The 18,267-nt window shown below is 51.8% G+C and overlaps 1 protein-coding gene across 3 annotated transcripts in view; it reads right to left on the reverse strand.

Annotated features, from left to right (window-relative positions):
* PIK3C2B (phosphatidylinositol-4-phosphate 3-kinase catalytic subunit type 2 beta) overlaps positions 1–18,267 on the reverse strand; it is a 70,681-nt gene that overhangs the window by 22,223 nt on the left and 30,191 nt on the right. For all 3 annotated transcript variants that reach the window (XM_033197550.1, XM_033197551.1, XM_033197552.1), the window contains 11 exons: positions 15,372–15,483; positions 15,145–15,224; positions 14,701–14,764; positions 12,548–12,694; positions 11,853–11,886; positions 10,687–10,882; positions 9,500–9,622; positions 5,041–5,208; positions 4,374–4,485; positions 2,618–2,760; positions 1,160–1,348 (listed from right to left, as the gene is read on the reverse strand). In XM_033197550.1, coding sequence (XP_033053441.1) covers positions 1,160–1,348; positions 2,618–2,760; positions 4,374–4,485; positions 5,041–5,208; positions 9,500–9,622; positions 10,687–10,882; positions 11,853–11,886; positions 12,548–12,694; positions 14,701–14,764; positions 15,145–15,224; positions 15,372–15,483 — 1,368 coding nt within the window. The remainder of the gene's footprint in view (positions 1–1,159; positions 1,349–2,617; positions 2,761–4,373; positions 4,486–5,040; positions 5,209–9,499; positions 9,623–10,686; positions 10,883–11,852; positions 11,887–12,547; positions 12,695–14,700; positions 14,765–15,144; positions 15,225–15,371; positions 15,484–18,267) is intronic.

Below are 18,267 nucleotides of genomic sequence, written 5' to 3' on the forward strand. Positions count from 1 at the left end.
ACTAGGTGGCCGGGCGCGGTGGCTCAAGCCTGTAATCCCAGCACTTTGGGAGGCCGAGACGGGCGAATCACAAGGTCAGGAGATCGAGACCATCCTGGCTAACACGGTGAAACCCCGTCTCTACTAAAGAATACAAAAAACTAGCCGGGCGAGGTGGCGGGCGCCTGTAGTCCCAGCTACTCAGGAGGCTGAGGCAGGAGAATGGCGTAAACCCGGGAGGCGGAGCTTGCAGTGAGCTGAGATCCGGCCATTGCACTCCAGCCCGGGCGACAGAGCGAGACTCCGTCTCAAAAAAAAAAAAAAAAACAAAAAACTAGGTAATAAGGATTTCAGTTACACAGGTGTATGCATTTGTCAAAACTCAGCCAGTGTACAGGTAAACTTTGGGTACCCCCTTATGTGTAAATGTTGCCTCAAAAGAAAAACAACACAGAACAAACACTGAGCTCTAGGTAATGATGTGCATGCCAAAGCAGGGAGTTTAATGGTGTCTGTAATTTACTTCAAAATGTATAGAAAGGCTGGACATGGTAGCTCACACCTGTAATCCCAGCATTTTGGAAGGCCAAGGAGGGAGCGTTACTTGAACCCAAGAGTTTGAAACCAGCCCAGGCAACATAGTAAGACTTTATCTCTACAAAAAAATTTTAAAAATTAGTCAGGTGTGGTGGTGTGCACTTGTTGTTCCAGCTACTGGGAGGCTGGGGCAGGAGGAGTGCTTGAGCCCAGGAGGTCGAGGCTGCAGTGAGCCATATTCATGCCACTGCACTCTAGCCTGGGTGACAGAGCAAGACCCTGTCTCAAAAAAAAAAAAGCATAAAAAATAAGATGGATAGATGGATAGAAACAGGGATGGATAAATGAAATGTATGCAATCCAGCCCACAGAGCAATGCTAACGACAGAATCTAGGTGGTGGGCACACGGGTATTCACTGTACAATTTTCAATTTTGTTGTATGTTTGAAAAATGACCATAATATAACATTGGGGGGAAAAATGAGAAAGGAAAAGCAAAAAGGAGAAATGGAAAATCCGTGAATATCCATCCACACCCACTTTACCATTTTCCCCAGGGCTGGCTCAGATCAGTGATGGGCAGTGCCATGCTCTGGCTTCTACAAGGACACATGGTCAGAAAAGGCGGATGTTACAACTCACGTGGCATGCAGGAGCCCCAGGGCATCCTGGTGGTTCATGTGGGTCCACTGCTTCAGGAGAGCATAGATGTCAGGCAGGCAAGCCCACTCCCAGCTGGGGGCGCTGGCGAGCACCAGGGGGAGCGAGCTCACCTCCGAGTGGCAGTAATATCGCTTCTCCCACAGGCGCTTCTTGTCAGCATCAGTGAGCCTGGTAGGCATGGGGAAAGAAGAAGGTGGTGGGAGGGTAGGGGGCAGTGGGAGAGAAGAGCATCAGCCAGGGGGTGCAGTACTTACCCTCAAGGGAGTGCTGCACACACTGCAATTCAGTGGTTCCCAAGCTTTGCTGCATATGATAGCCACTTGAGGGGCTTGGTGAACCCCCTCACCATGCCTGAGTCACACCTGATACCAGTTAAGTCCGAATGGTTGGGGAAGCCAGCCACTGGTATATGCCAAACATCACCAGGTGATTCCAATATGAAGCAAAGTTCGGGAACCAGAGCCTAAATCCTATCTTTGATCCCAACTCACCGACATCTTGGTTGGAGGCAGAATGCATGGGCCAAGGGCACCCAAATCTGCTACCCCTCCTGCGGATGCCCTGAGGGTACCACTCTCAAGTAGAACCACCAGAGGGCAGTGGTCCCCCAACACCAGGGTCTGGGCTGCTGAGAGGCCTCCTGGGGCCTCCAGGGACCAGCTGTCGGCTTTCAAGGACCTGCAGCTAATTAGGCCTTGCCTGAGATCAGGTGTCTAATGGGAGAAGGGAGCTGAGGGGCTAATGAAGTGTAGTGGGCAGAATGGGGGAAGGGAGGTCTGCGGTCACTCAGCTACTCAGGGTGGACATAAGGGACAGAGATGAGCCCTGTCTCTCTCATGTCCCCACACACACAACACACGCACAGGGCTGTGCAGGAGCCAGAGAAGTAAACAGAAAGCAGGCAGGGGAACCGGGTCCCTCCAGCTCCTCCAGTTCTGTTCTCACCCCTCCTTCTCCAATCCTGTGAAAGCAGCAGCCCCAAGGATGAGATCAGCCTGGACTCGCTTACCCTTAAGAGCTGCCAGCTTGCCTTGACACCTGATCCTTTTTGGAAAGTGACAGGGCCAGAAAAATTCAAAGGCTGTTGGTGTGGAAGGGGCAGGAGGTGAGGGCAGGAGGTGAGGGCAGGAGGTGGGGGCAGGGTGGTGGGGCCAGCTGCCCCAGTGGACAGAAGGTAGTAGGCAGCACATCTGGGACGTGGGGCAGAGCTCTGGTCCTCCTGGGTAGCTGAGTATGGACCAAGTCCCTGGGGTGGGGACTTGGGTACTCTCAGATCTAATTTCCTGACCTTGACCTCTCTACTTTCCCAGTGTCAGCTGATGGAGAAAGGCCTGGGGGCTGCCTCCCCTTCCCACCTCCACTCCCAAAGCAGGACAGAGACTCAATGCTGGGAGGTCAGATGAAACATGACAGATTCAGTGGGGGCCCGATCCTCACCAGTAGAGGGACTCCTTCTGCATGATGTCTTTAAGCTTGCGCTGGTCTTCTTCCCGGAGGCTGCCAAACTCATAGCGGGGGCTGAACTTGTCTCCAGGGGGGCTGGTGAACTTGATGTCAAAGGCAGAGGTGGGGAAGTCAATCTGGGGGATGGGATCAAGGACGTGAGGAGAGAGAACAGGCAGCATGTGAACTCCCAGCTTTTCTCTCACCCCAGCATTCCGGCCTTGTCCCTCCCTCACTTTCCCTCAGGTTCTTTGTAAAATAACCCAATTAGACTCGGTGATCTCTGAAGTCCTTTCCAGCTATAACTCTCAGAAAAAATGAAAGGGAAACAAAAAGAGAAAAAGAATGGACACGTGAGGAAGAGGTTCGGTGGAGATGCACCTTGGTGAGGGGTGTGGGGACAAGCCCCAGCCAGAACTCTGAACAGAAATGTCACCCAGCTGAACCATGGGGTGCATCCAGGCTGAGTCCAGGGAGCCTTCCATGGGATGCCAGAGGGCACTGCTGCCAGAGGGCACTGCTGCCAGAGGGGAGGCGGAACCACACACTGGGAGAAGGCCCTGGGACACTTGGTCCCTACTCTATGCCACCAGATGTTCATCCTACTAAAGTATCAGAGCTGAGTGAGCCAAGTCTCCAAAAGAGCTCTACTTTCTTTCATTCAACAAATATCTTTTTTGTTTGTTTTTTTTTGAGACAGAGTCTTGCTCTGTCACCCAGGCTGAAGTGCAAGGGTGTGATCTCAGCTCACTGCAACATCTGCCTCCCAGGTTCAAGCGATTCTCATGCCTCAGCTTCCTGAGTACCTGGGATTACAGGCACGCACCACCACGCCCAGCTAATTTTTGTATTTCTAGTAGAGACAGGGTATCACCATGTTGGCCAGTCTGGTCTCGAACTCCTGACCTCAGGTGATCCCCCCGCCTCAGCCTCCCAAAGTGCTGGGATTACAGGTATGAGCCACCGCACCCAGCCTCGTTCAACAAATATCTATTGAATCCTAACATGTGCCAGGCATTTTCTAGGCTCTGGGCATAGAGTAGTAAATAAGATAGACAAAAATTAGCCGGGCGTGGTGGTATGCAACTGTAGTCCCATCTACTTGGGAGGCTGAGGTGGGGGGATGGTTTGTGCCTGGGAGGCAGAGGTTGCAGTGAGCCAAGATTATGCCTTTGCATTCCAGCCTGGGTGACAGAGATCCTGTCTCAAAAAAAAAAAAAAAAAAACCTGCCTCAGGGAGCTTTCATTCTATGTCAGCATTCACACAAGGTATCTCATAACCACAAGAAAAGGAAGCTGGGAACTAGGAACTAGACCTTGGGCGTGACCAGCTCCTCCTCTTCTCCCTGGAGAATAGGTCCATCCTGCCAAAGCACTGAGTCACCGGAAGGGGGAAAGGTGTCCCCTCAGGCCCCAAGAGGGCACAGGTCAGGTTTGATCAGACTTAGAAGTATGAGGATTCAATACAAGGGACTCAGAAGCTGAGCCCTGAATGCAGAGGGTCTCAGACCCCATCTTCAGGCTCCACGAAATCAATTTAACCTCTAGGAGATGGGAGATGGATACCCCAGAGCTCACCTCACACTACACATCTAACCATATTCCCTCAGTTGCTTCAGTCACATCATCCTCCCATGCTTGAAGTTCTAGCACTCTCTCCTGCTGTCCCAGCCCAAATCTCAAGGGGAAAAATGTAGAGTTGACTGGGATGGTCTTGCTGGTGAGTGGGAGAGAAGGGCTAAAGCCTCACCTGCAGGATGACACTGTCTGGCTGGTGGAAATTAGGTGCACTCCAACGGGCACTGGGATTTTCCTGTGTTGCTGGCCATAAACCCAGAAGCTTCCGGCCACAGGTCAGGACCCTAAGAAGGAAGGAGAGTGGGAAGAGCTGCTAAAATGGCTAAGCAGAGAGTATTTCTCCTGCTCCCCCAATCCAAAAATCTGCCTTTTCTGTTTGAAGCCACTATCCAACTCCCCTGTCTCAGTCTCCCCATAGACCATAGCCTCTTCCTTCTCCAAAGTCCTATAAAAGCTCACACCGTCCAAGAGGACTTGTGAGCTAACCATACCCTGGTCTGGATGACTTGGTGGCAGGGATGCCTTGGTGAGGTGGGGAGGCTGGGCTAGATGACCTCTAAGGTTCTTCCAGTGACAAGACCAGATGATCTATTACCCAAGCATTGCTTTTCCATGTATCCTCAAAATGGTCCTGTGCCACCAGAACCACTCAGTGGCTCTTGGTTACATCAATAGTCCTGGTCACCAGTTCTGTGCTTGGGGATCCTCTGGACTTCACTAGTGAGCCCCACATGGCCAACTCTCCCAAGGCACACTGGCCAGTGCAGCAGCCAGGCCCCTTTCTCTGTCCCCCTCCTCCCCTCCCAAGGCCAAGAAGCTGTACCCTGGGGCTCACATACTGCCTGAAGTTGAAGAGTGGGGTAGTGACCCAGCCCAGGGCTTCAGGCACCCGCCGCTGCTTGTTGGCCTCTGAGGAGCTCCCCGGTGGGGGGATGGGCAGAGCATAGAGAGTGGCACACAGCAGGGTCTCCCGAGGCAGCCGGTTCACCTGCACTGGGAAGCAGATCCTATGGAGGACAGGAAATCCAATTAGGAGGGGCCACTCCTGTGGCTTCAAGCAACAGGTGGTCCAGGAAGTCAGGCTGAGGCTGAGGATACAGCCTCCCTCTCAGGTTCAGACATACTCCCTGAGGAAGCCCTCCTCGTACAGAACCAGGAGAGGCCCCAAACTAGGCAAAACCCCCAGTGGATATTCCCAGAAGCACAATATGGTGTCCTTGGAGCTTTGCAGTAGAGTGAGGCAAACATCCCCTGATGTTGAGGCTACCCATGGTGCCTAGACAGAACTTGCTTAGCAGAGCCACCTCGGAGTTCAGGTGATGACACGTCCCATGTTGTCAGCCTTGCTCCTTTCCTCGTTTTAGAATTTCTTCAGAGGGTCCACAAAGCTACTCCTTTTGTCCTTCTTTTCCATTTGACAGTCCCCATCCCTCCCCCACTTCTCGCTGCTGAGAGCCACCAAGAAGAAGCACCATGTTCTCTGCCCTCCCCCACAGCCCTGTCACTTGTCCTCATACAAGTCCCCTTCACCTAGCCCCAGGGACACACGATGGGTTTTTCTCATCCCCACCCCCAAACAGATTCAAAGCCAAAGGGACAAAGAGGAGGGGCTTCTCCAAGTCCCCCAGGTGAGAAAGCCAATGGCAGGACCAAAAGAACGGAGACACATAAGCCCAGCACTGCTCAAGCCCGTAAGTTCTCTCCAGGTCCTCAGTCTGAACCACACCTAGCTGCTCCCACTATGCTCAGGACAAGGAACTGCTAGGTGGGGTGAAGTACACAGGGGAGGGGAGCTGTGGAAAAGCAGGGAGGACCCACATTACCTTTCCGGGAAGCTGTCCCTGGGCCAAAGTCCATACTGTCACACCCTCCTGGCCAGCCCAGGGCCCAGCAACTTCTATGCCAGAGGGCACAGAGGCAGGGCAGCCACCCCCAAGGTTAGCAGTTTCATGATAAAGCAGCCTGCCTCGCCACTGTCCTCCAGGGGAATCTCCACCTAAGTGAGGCACTCCCTCCAGCCCACCACAGACTGGCAGAGCCCTGCTCTATCCCAGCTGCCTCTACCCTGGGGGCCCACAGCTATAATTAGGGCCCCTCCAGCCGCCAGCAGACATGCCAGGCCAGGGCTTGGCTGGAGGTGACAAAGCACGGCTGCTGAGCCTATTTTGAGAGTTAGCTGATCCCTGGACTGCTACAGTGGGGCAGAGAATCACCTGACCCCGTAGCAAAGAGGAGAGGGAGCTGGTCCTGAGCCCTCTCTTTTTGCCCAAGGAAGAAGCTTCCAGCTTCATGTCTTAAGGAAAAGGGGAGTGAGATTTTATGAGTGAAACCAGAGCCAGCCAAGGCCCTCTTTCCCTTCAATCCTTGGGTATATCTGGTATTCCAAAAGCTCTCCCACAGACCTTCACCCAGGGCTGGTCAGGATAACCATTCTGTTGGCTGCGGCCCTTACCTTCCTCCCTTAGAAACCCCTCTCCTTCCTGCAGCCCATTCAACCACATCATATCACACAGGCTGCCTCGTCCAGGAAGGATTCCTGGAATGTGCTGGTTGTCTCCAGTCCTGGTTCTGCCACTCACAATCCTGGGCAACTTAACTCCCATCTCTGTGCCTCAGTTTCTCATCAGGGAGAAGGGGAACATAGCTTCACTTGCAGGATGTGTGTGCACACTGTGTACTTTTTGCTATGTGACGCTGTGGTTACTGCACTGGCACTGAGTTATACAGAGAGTATTTTCATGCGCATGTATCCCCATGCATCAGCCAGTTTGTCAGTCACCTGGAACAGAGAAACCAAAACCAAGAGGACTCCCCAGCTAAGAAGCCTGTGCCAAGTACTTTATTTACAGTGTCCTAACTGCTCCTCAAACAATCCTGTAGGGTAGGCCCTGTTATCACCACCATTCTAGGTTGAAAGACCTGCCTGAGGCTACAACTACAGTAGAAAGGAGAGAATGACTGGCCCAAAGCCTGTCCTCTGAACGCTGGCACGCCTTCCCCAGATGTCTTGGTCTTGACCATGAAGGGCCAAGAAGTCTCATTCGGGGCATCTGGATGGGCAGTGCAAGATAATGTCCTTCACAAGGCTCTAGGCAGGGGACTGGCCCATTAAAATTCAAAGGAGGGATCTCAGGGAACAATATGAAACTCATGGCGCAGGCTGGGCTGCCTCTATACCTCTGATACTGTATGAGAAAAGGATTTAAGGCCGATTTTTTAAAGTCCTCCTGGGCCAGAAGACTACAGCACCCCATCCATTTTTATTTATTTATTTTTTGAGACAGAGTCTTGCTCTGTTGCCCAGGCTGGATGCTCCCAGGCTCAAGTGATTCTCCCACCTCAGCCTCCTAAGTAGCTGGGACCACGGGTATATGCCACCACACTCAGCTAATTGTTTGTATTTTTTGTAGAGATTGGATCTCCCTTGTTGCCCAGGCTGGCACCCCTTCTCTTGATAGCAGCAGTAATTGTGACCAAAAAATCCCAAAGGAATGGTGGAACTCAAGGGCCAGTTAATGCAGCTATCCTCTGCCTGCAAGGAGTTTCTCCTGTCCTGGCAGTTGTTTGCTTAAGGACCTTTTATGCATGTCCCCTGCCTTTTTTTTTTTTTTTTTTTTTTTTAAGATAGGGTCTCACTCTGTTGCCCAGCCTAGAGCGAGTGCAGTGGTGTGATCATGGCTCACTGCAGCCTCGACCTCCCAGGTTCAAGTGACTCTCCCACCTCAGCCTCCTAAGTAGCTAGGACTACAGATGCATGCCACCACACTCGGCTCCTTTAAAATAATTTTTTAGTAGAGATAAGGCCTCTTTGTGTTGCCCAGGCTGGTCTCAAATTCCTGGGCTCAAGCGATCATCCTGCCTTGGCCTCCCAAAGTACGGTGACTACAGGTGTGAGCCATGATGCCTGGCCATATACACCTTTATTGCTCTAAGAATTACCTAAGTGTGAAAGGCATGAGAAAGGGTCCATTTTCCCAGTTGTTCATCTGTAAAATGACCCACCCCTTCCAGCATCTCCAGATTTTTCATCTACCTATTTTGCATCCTCGGCCTCCCCAGGACCCCTCCTCAGTCTCTTTAATCTGTGCTCCAAATACTTAGGTTGCCATGCTGCTCTGCAAATGAGGACTCGTGTGGGGAAGCAAAGCTGGGGGCAGCAAGCAGGGGATTTTCTGACTGACTGGAAGGAAGGTAGAGCATAGCACAGACGACGCACAGGGCAGGAAAACCCCTGCGGTGCCCCCATTCAAGCAAGGCACCCTCTCCTCCGTTTCCTTCCTGCTTTGCTTGGCTGACGCCTACCTTCCTGACACCAAATTATTGTTTACATGTGGTGATTAATACTACCGTGTGCTTTTGGTTTCATATTTATATTTATAACCCACCTATCTCATCTCGATGCCATAACTGCCTCTGAGTGAAACAAATGTCCCCATTTCTCAGGTTGAGAAAATGAGGCACAGAAAGAATAGAAAGTAGTACTCAAGACAGAGCTAGAAATAGAGGCTCACTCCTGGGAATCCAAGCTCAATATTCTTTCTCTAGACAACCCTCCCTTCTCTCTATATAAAGGGAAAAGCACAGTCTCCTCTCCATAGTCTACAGCAACTGAGGGAAGAGGGAGAGGATGAGAAGCCCTCCAACTAGTTAAACTCTTTAAGGGAGACAAGATCAAAAAATAAAGTACTATTAAAATTAACAACTAACATTTATAAGTTTTTTATGGTTTACAAAGCCTTTATAGATACTTCTCATTGGATCCTCATGACAACTTGAGAGGTGGTAATTATACTTGGCCCCATTTCAGAGTCAGGGAAGTGGAGGCCGGGCACAGTGGCTCACGCCTGTAATCCCAGCACTTTGGGAGGCTGAGGCAGGCAGATCACAAGGTCAGGAGATCGAGACCATCCTGGCTAACACGGTGAAACCCTATCTCTGCTAAAAATACAAAAAATTAGCAGGGCGTGGTGGCGGGCGCCTGTAGTTCCAGCTACTTGGGAGGCTGAGGCAGGAGAATGGCGTGAACCTGGGAGGCAGAGCTTGCAGTGAGCCGAGATCGCGCCACTGCAGTCCAGCCTGGGCGACAGAGCAAGATTCTGTCTCAAAAAAAAAAAAAAAAAAAAAAAAAAAGTCAGGGCAGTGGAGACTCAAGAGGTTGAATGACTTGTCCAATGAGGGTTAACAAGGAAGCCTGGTTTTATCGTTAGTCCTGGAGTAGTTATCTGGCCCCAGGGATATTTCAGAGGCTGGAGTAGGTCTGCAGTGACCTGGGCACCGGAGCCTGGGGGAAGGGCTTACTGCTGGTCCCAGATGATGAGGTGGAAGAGGTACTTGGAGAAGTGAGCTCTTCGGGTCTGCAGGGGGCTGCACAGCTCCTTGCCGCCATGGCTAAGGGAACAGGAGAGGTAGAAATCTTCATAGCTACAAAAGAAAGGGAGCAGGTCAGGACACCCAGCTCCCAAAACCAATCACCCAAACCTAGGCATCCCTCTAAGGCCAAAATCCATTTCCCCTGGTAAAATTCCCAGTCTCTGAGGGCCATAACATGGGATCTCTGGATAGGACAGCCAAACTGGATGTAAGGAAATGTGCTCAGGCCAAAGCAACTTAATCTGAGTTCCTCTGCTCGGTTTTAGGCTCCATGCTGAGCCTTGTGGTTTTTCTTTCTTTAATGGGAACCGGCCACCCAGCCTCCTTATAGAAAGCTCCAGCCCGTCGAGTGTCTGTGTGTGCGTGCGTGTGTGTGTGTGCACGTGCAAGCACAAGTGAGAAGGGTGGGGGAGGAAGACGACATATGCCGACGTGAATGCCAACACATGGGGGTCCCTGTGGCTCATGACAGGTGCCTGACAGAAGAGGTCAGAGAAGGCCCCGGTTTCCCAGGCTGCCTCCTTTGTTCTCTGCCAATCGCCCAGAGGAATACATTAAGTGAGGAACAAAGAGAGAAGGGGAAGGGGGTTGGGGAAAGGGGACCAGCAGGGGCGGGGTAGGGCCCAGTGCCTATTCCCTCAGGCCTTGGATGCTGGGGACCCAACAGAGGAGCTGAGGATTTTACCAAAAGAACATCCTCCTCCACCCACCCCTGCAGGCCTAGAGAACCCCAGACAAAGGGTCAATCCCACCTCCCTGCCCCCTCCCACTGGCCAGGGAGTGTGCACTCTATCTGGGAATCCTCCATCTGTTGCCACGTCTCCTCCACTGGTCCTGGATCTGGAGGGGGGCAGGGATGCAGAGGCAGCCAGCACCAAGAGGGAATAATAGGATCTTCTTCATCTCCTAAGGGACCTCCTCTCTCCTCTGGGATGTCCCCAGCCCAGGTCTTCCTCAGGCACTTGGCTCACCCCTGCAGCCCCATTGCACCACAATGTCACACAATGCCACACATCCTAAGACTCAGGACAGTGGTATTACATGCAGATAGGAAAAAGCCCTGGTGGAGGTCAAACTCAGCTTGCTCCCTAGCGGCTGCTCAGCCCTGGGCTCACCTGGTAGCCCAGATGATGGGGATGCGGTGGGTGGCATAGACAGTGAAGGCCAGGGCCCTGGAGAAATGGCAGGCCTCCTGGACCAAGTCATGCTTGCGGCTCCCAGGCACTGCCGTCTGGAAGTCTGCATTGAATGTGTTGCAGTACAGCTCCACCAGGTCCAAGATGGCAGCGGTCAGGGCTTCCACGACCTTCTCTGGGAAGGGAAGGGGTCAGAAAGGAAAGTCATAGGCCTCCTCAAGCCCTACCTTATTGCCAGGGCACTGGCTAGAATGGGATGGCCTAAGACAGTGGTCCCCAAATGCTAGTCAGTCTCTAATAGCTGTGACAAAGTTCACTCATCTGCGGTGAAATGAGAAAAAAGCAGAAGCATGTCATGAGCTTTTCATAAAACCACAGTTATACAATGTTAAACATAATCCTTATTTTTACTTATTGCTATTTAGCATTAAAATATCCTTTCTTTTAGGAAACAATGTTAATAATTATTGTCAGTTGCTTCAAAAAAGCAAAAGTCAAAAGTTTGGCCAAGTAAAAGGCTGCCAATTCTCTCTTGGTCCCCCAAATACTTTGGGGGACATTTTACCGGTCTATGAAATCCAAAAGACTGGGAATCACCGTAAGAATCCCAGGGATGCCCAAACAAAAAACAAAAACAAAACAAAGGAATCCCAGGGATATAGGTCGGTCTTAGGGCAAAGTGCAGCTTCAAGGGCACGACAGGGGAATCCTAGAAAAATTGTAGGGAACATTCTTTCTCATCCTTTCCCAAGGCCCATTCTAAATTGGAAAGGTAGCAAGTGTGAGCCGATGAGAGAATAATCACAATCTACCAAAGTGGGAGGCTCCCCATCTGGATCACAGGGCTAGCGCTGCCCTGCCACCCCACTCCCACACTTCGACGCCCTCATCACCATCTCCCAGGGACACCAGGAGGAATGACGAGGAAAAATAATGAGAAAACACTTTGTGGAAAGAAATGTGCTCTCCAGCTGTGTCCACACCTCATATAGGAACACACACACACACACACACACACACACACACACACACCCTAGCCGAACTCCGACACATAAATCAAGGGGGCCAGGCAGAAAAAGGAATCTGGGCAGAGACTGCCGTTTTCAGCAGCCCGACTGGATGAAGATGGAGAGCAGTTCCCTTACCTCGGTTTTCCCTCACAGCCAAGACGCTGGGATCCTGTTCGGGGGGGAAAAGAAGAGGGAGGGGAGCTTCAGGGCCATAGCCTTTTTCGTCACAGCTGGAAGAAGGGCTTTTCACAGCTGCACTCATCTGGACCAGAATGGGCTGAAATGTGAGGAGCTGAGAATCCCCAGAGAGGATAGAGTCATGGTTTGTACCAGATCTGTGTGATGGACAGAGTGAGCTGACGGAGGATAGCAATCATCGTGTCCACCCTTCTGAGAGATCCCAACCCTCAGGCTACTCGGCTGCAGATCACAGTGTCTATGGTGCTGGCCCTGCCTGCAGAGCACACAGTCCCTACTGGAGTCCCGGAGCCCCTGGCTCTAGAGAGATTTTCCTCTTGGTTTGTTTTTGCGCCCTGATGGATATGCGGACTGTCAGGCAATGCCTTGGTGACTGTGAATAAAGCCTTTACTGGCCCGGGCTCTCAGCAAGCAGTCCCAGGTAGCTCTCCCTCAAGCTCAGGAAGAGGGGACACACTTGGCATCCATTTTTGAAGAGCTCTTGTGGTTGAATTCCTTAAACATAAAAGGTGGAGGTGGAGAGAAGCCCCTTTTTAGTGAGTGAACACCTACACACCCTAGCAACAGGCAACTGAGTTACCTGGCAGTATCCCTCTCCTCCTTCCCCCTGCCAGCACCCTGGGCCCCTTTACCTTCTGAATTTTAGGCTGCATGCGGGAGGGGCAGGGGGGCAGCTGGTTGAGAGCATTGGTGATCTCAGGGGTTTCCACGGCGGCCAGGGCATTGCAGATGGCCTTGACGGACTGGACCACCCTGTCAGCCTTCAGCGGGAAGTCCCCCTGTGGGAGGTGACACAGTGAGGCTGGCAGGCTCTGCTCTCGTGCTCTTGGTCTCTGACCCCTCCCCACCCCAGTCTTTAAAGGAAAGGGTTGGGAAGAGTAGAGAGATTCATGATCCTCAGGGGTAAATGTGCAATACATTTTGTTTTCAAATATTCAGCATCAGCAAATAATCTCTCCCACTGAATTCAATGGGCCACGCCCACATGCCCCAATTCTTTCAGCCGTTCCCCTTGAAGCTCCTCCTATTTCTAGCCGCTCTCTGTAGTCTACTTATACTATACACATACATACAGGGTCTCTCCCAGAGACCTGTAGAATTTCCAGACAGATCTCATCTCACCTCTACTGATTTGCCACAGCCATACCTTCCCCTCTGCACTTTAGCTTCTGGAATTTTCTCATTTGGAATTCCCTCACCTGTCCAGCTCTGATTACCTATATAAATTTAAATCACAGAGCAGCTAAAATTCTACCGCCTTCATAAAACCCTCCCTGGCCAATCCCCTTCCTCTAGCATCCTCCAGGAGCCCTTAATTAATTTATTACCATCCTGTTCTGTCTACTAATAGCTTTGTGTTACTATTCAATTTTTCTAAGAACACAAGCTCCCCAAAGGCTACGACAATTTTTTTTTTTTTTTTTGAGACGGAGTCTTGCTCTGTCACCCAGGCTAGAGTGCAATAGAATGATCTTGGCTCACTGCAACCTCTGCCTCCCTGGTTCAAGCGATTTTCTTGCTTTAGCCTCCCAAGTAGCTGGGATTACAGGCGCCCACCATCGCCCAGCTAATTTTTGTATTTTTAGTAGAGACAGGGCTTCACCATGTTGGCCAGGCTAGTCTCGAACTGCTGACCTCAGGTGATCCGCCCACCTCAGCCTCCCAAAGTGCTGGGATTACAGGCGTGAGCCATTGCACCTGGCCAAGGCTACGAAAATTCTTACACTTCTCTACCCATCGCAGCCACTAGCAAAGGGCCAGACCAGCACAGCACAGGTGTTCAGAGCTTCCCCAGCATCACTGGAAATGTTCAAGCACAGACTCCTAGAGAAGGGATTCTGGCAGTGACTAGACATAATGCTGAATGAACCCCTCAAAAAGGATGCGTTTATGACTATTAACTGGATCACTGCGACAGGGATTGGTTTTTTGTTGTTTTTTGAGATAGGGTCTCACTCTGTCACCCAGGCTGGAGTGCAATGGTGTGATTAGAGCTCACTACAGCCCCAAACTCCTGGGCTCGAGCGATCCTCCCACCTCAGCCTCCAGAGCAGCTGGGGCTACAGGTGTGTGCCACCATGCCTGGCTAACTTTTGTATTTTTTGTAGAGATGGGGGTCTTGCTGTGTTGCCCAGGCTGGCCTTGAACTTTGAGGTTCAAGCAATTCTCCCACCTCAGTTTCCCAAAGGGTTAGGTTTACAGGCGTGGGCCATCACACTCAGCAAGGGATTGTTTTTGAAGATCACTGTCAGATTTTCTTTGGCATTGTGACATTTAAGACAAATGTTGATTCTCATGGTTTTGAGACTTGAGACTCTGCGTGAGTCCAAGCGGGTAGGGCTCTGGCCCTCCCTACATGTGAAACCTTCTACCTCCTGATGGTTTCCTACCTGTGATAACAGCAAAACAGAACCTCTCAAACCAGAGATTTCTGACATTGCTCATAGGATGCATGCTCCAATGCACATCAAGTGCAGCAGCTGGAGGGTGACAGCTCTCGGTTCCTTAGCTCTGGAGACATCCTACTCCAGAGAATGGGACCAGTGTGCAGTTTCCGACCTGCTTCTTCTATAGAGGAGCAGAATCCCTGGCTATGCGCTTGCCGTTGCCCAACATCTAGGAGTCTTAGTTTGGCCATGAGCGAGGGGTTAAAAAGAAGTGCTCTGCCAACAGATTTTCAGGCTCCACCCAGATCCCTCATAGTGCTGGGTGATCCCAGGAGGACTGGGGAAGGGGAGAGGAGGAGCTTTCAGGCAGCAAGGCCAGCCCCTGGATTCGTACTCACATCAGCCAGCAGGAAGGCATCCACCTCATTGTGGTAAGTGTCGAACAGAAGACTCAGGGCCTGCCTGGGAGTTGGGGGCAGGGAAAAACCATAGGAGAGGTCATGAAAGACCCAGTGCCCTGGGAAACCCATTTTCTCCCTCCCTCTCCTCAGCTCGCACTCTGATTTAAAGGAGTTCCTACTCTTTCTATATGTCTTGTGAAGACTGAAGGAGAGAGAGTCTTTCTATTCCGCCACTTCTAGCCTGGAAAGAATGATGGCAAAGTTCCAGAGGGAAGAGATGAAATATGCCTAGAGTTGGGATCTTCCCTGATAAGACGTATGGGCTCCAACCCAACACCTGCAAGAATCCCTTAGCCCTAGCAGAAAGGCAAGCAGGCACATCTGATGGGATCCCTGCACAGTTCCTGTTTGGAGCACATCCAAGATGGCGCCCACACTCACCTGCTGATGGTCTGCTTGACGGGCCTCTCTTGGAGATGGACGAGGTAGTTCAAGGTGGAGGGGCTCTGGTCATCATTCACCTGTGTAAGAAGTGACCTATTCAGAAAGGCACAGTGCCATTATCTCAGCCCAGCACTCCTACCCCCCTCCCACCTGATGTGCTCCATATTGTATTCCCATTCCACGTCCCCAGCCCTGGGCAACCCCTCCACCACCCTCACACGAACCGTCCGAGCCAGCTCACTGCGCACAATCTTCTGCTCCATCAGCTGTAGCCGAATGTCAATGTCAAACTTGCGGCAGTATTGGATGTACTCATGACTGCCCAAGGCATGCTTGCTGGTAGGGTAGAGGGACAAGACCATTAGCATCCTGGGGACTCACTGGGAAGGGAGATGCATACCTTAGCCTTGGGGAGAGAGATACAGAAAGAAGGTTTAGGTAAGGGGGTAGTACCTGTGTTGTACCCTACTTTGGCTCCTAGAAAATGTCATGGGGTAGAGCTTACGAGAAGGAACAGAGGTCTGTCTAAATAAAAGCCACCTCATATACTTAATCCTTGGTCAGTACAAATATTGACTCTCTTAGGTATTTACTACCCGTGTGGTAATCACTGGTTCACTCCAGGGCTGGGAACTGTTGGAGAGAGCGGGGAAACAGAGGGACATCACAGGGAGCAGTTGTTGAAGCCCTATCCTCTGGGCCTCCATACAGGGAACAACCAGGAAGAGACATGTTGGAGTCTGCCTGTGCTCAGGCTCCAGTGTGGGAGCTCAGCGAGTCACCCCTCTTCCAATGCTACCAACTAGGGTGCTGAGGCCAAAATAACTTGGGGAAAACCCACCAAGCCTCCAGATCAGTGTCCCCACCCAAGTTCTTTTTCTACCTTCCCTCTGTTGGCCCTGCCTGCTTGTGAATAACCTTACAAATTTCTATGACTTCTTGAAAAATCCCAAATGCATGCCAGTCCCACCTGCTCAAGCGCCCATGTTTCAGACTCCCCATTTCAGAGAGAAGGCCTAGGAGCCCCTCAGTGATCCGACCTCTTCCTCTCTCCCAAATCACACCTTCATCAGTAAGGAAACCCAGGAGGAGGGGCAGAGGAAGAACTACCTCCAGGCCAGCACTGCAGGCCTGGGCCTGGCCTCAGCAGCTGGGTAACAGAAGCCGGAAAAGGACTTCCTTCCTCAGCAGAGCTGGGAATCTAGGCCAGAAATGGAGAGGAGAGGACAGGAGCATAAGGGGGGCGTTATGTGCAGAAGCTGGTGGAGGTGCAGGGCCCAGGGTCGTTTAGGTCCAGCGAAGACTTGAGTGAGGGGTTCTCCACATCCCGACAGGACCAAGCCTCTGATCTAGGCCCTGTCAGATCTAAAACTGAAGTGCAGCCAAAACCTGGAGATGGTGAGGCTGGGCTGTGGGGCTGGGCCTGGTGGGAGAGCCTGGGAGGAAGGAAGAGTGTGGTGGGGCTGGGGGAGGTGGCAGGAAACCCAACCCTCCCACGGGACTGCCTCAAGGTTCTTATCTGAGAGCAGCCTGCATCCTGAACCCACTCACCCCCTCAGTATCAGCCCCTCCTGCCAGGCAGGGTAGAAAATCTGAGGGCTTCCTTGGGAACTAGCAGATTTCTGGAACCCCCAGAGGGTCCTTTCCACCCCCACCCCGGGCAGTCGTCATGTGCTGAGGGCCTGGGGGCTGGGCCAGGAAACAACACTGTGCTTTTCTGTTGGGTGGGAGCTGGGCTCCTGGGCCAGGAGTCATGGACACAGGTCTCCTGGGGACTTGCTTGATCTTCTCTGTGGAAGGCCTTCCTCTCTATGCATTCAAGTCAGAGTATGAGGGGTGTGATCGGAGGACCACTGACCCTGTCCCACCTCACTAAGAATATTTCACCTGGGTCTTGGCAAGAAGGTAGAACTTGACAGCTCCCACTACCTCCGGACCCAGGGGCTCCAGGATTTGGGGTGCTGCAAGGGAAATGGCAGGATCTGTGCAGCCCAGAGCCCTAGGACTTCTCTCTGTAGGCTGCTCCTTCCCTGATAGTATTCACTGTTTGCTCACAGGTCATTCTCACATTTCACCCTCACGGCAGCTTACAGAGGGCCCTGAGCATCAGGCTTCACAACTAGTAAGTGGCAAGTCAGAATTCAAACCTGTGTAATGGTGTCAGCAGGAGCTCCAACTTACCCACTATGTCCCCTTGTTCCCTTCTAACAGTGGCAGGCCACCGGACACTCTCTCTGCCAGGCCACCCTGAGTCTAGGACCCCTCCTGTTCCTCTGGGGAAAGTGTGTACATTGAATGAGTTTAAAGTTGGGGCACACTTGAAGGGTACCCTGGAGTTGTACCATATAAGACCCTGCCTCTTTCCTTTCCCTTGGCTTCCAGATGAGGAGGCAGAGGCCAGAAAGGACCCCACGATATCCCTAAATTTAAAGAAATAAGCCCAGATAGCTGGGCACAGTGGCTCATGCCTGTAATCCCAGCACTTCAGGAGGCCAAGTCAGGCAGATCACCTGAGGTCAGGAGTTCGAGACCAGCCTAGTCAACACGGTGAAACCCCATCTCTATTAAAAAATACAAAAATTAGCCGGGCTTGGTGGCACTTATGCCTGTAATCTCAGCTACTCAGGAGGCTGGGAGGTGGAGGCTGCAGTGAGCTGAGTGAAATGGCGCCAGTGCACTCCAGCCTGGGCAACAGAGCGAGATTCTGTCTCAAAAAAAGAAAGAAGCCCAGAAATGAATCTTCCATCCTGACTGCCAAATCTTATGCTCTAGCCATAGATCAACCATCCTTGCATCTAGACCTGGATATAAGAGAGAGAAAAAGCAAGCAGTGGCACTTATACGGCACTCCTAAGAAGTGAGACACAGGTCTCTCCTTTCTCCATTCCCAAGACGTGCTTCCTCCAAGTGGACAGAGATTGGGGGAGGAGCGGCCCTGAAGCCTAAGAGAGGAAAGCAGATCTTATCTGTCTGCTGTCACACAGCTGCACCATCTGAGAAGTGGCAACCTAGCCCCTGCCTCCGTTCCACTGCAGCCCTCCAAAGCCCAGGGTAGTGGAAAGGGGGTTGCCTCAGCTGGTCCACATCAGACTTTCCAGGGAGTCTGCTTTCCACAGAGGG

The sequence above is a fragment of the Trachypithecus francoisi genome, unplaced genomic scaffold (assembly GCF_009764315.1).
Source record: "Trachypithecus francoisi isolate TF-2019V2 unplaced genomic scaffold, Tfra_2.0 Lachesis_group5, whole genome shotgun sequence".
NCBI lineage: Eukaryota > Metazoa > Chordata > Mammalia > Primates > Cercopithecidae > Trachypithecus > Trachypithecus francoisi.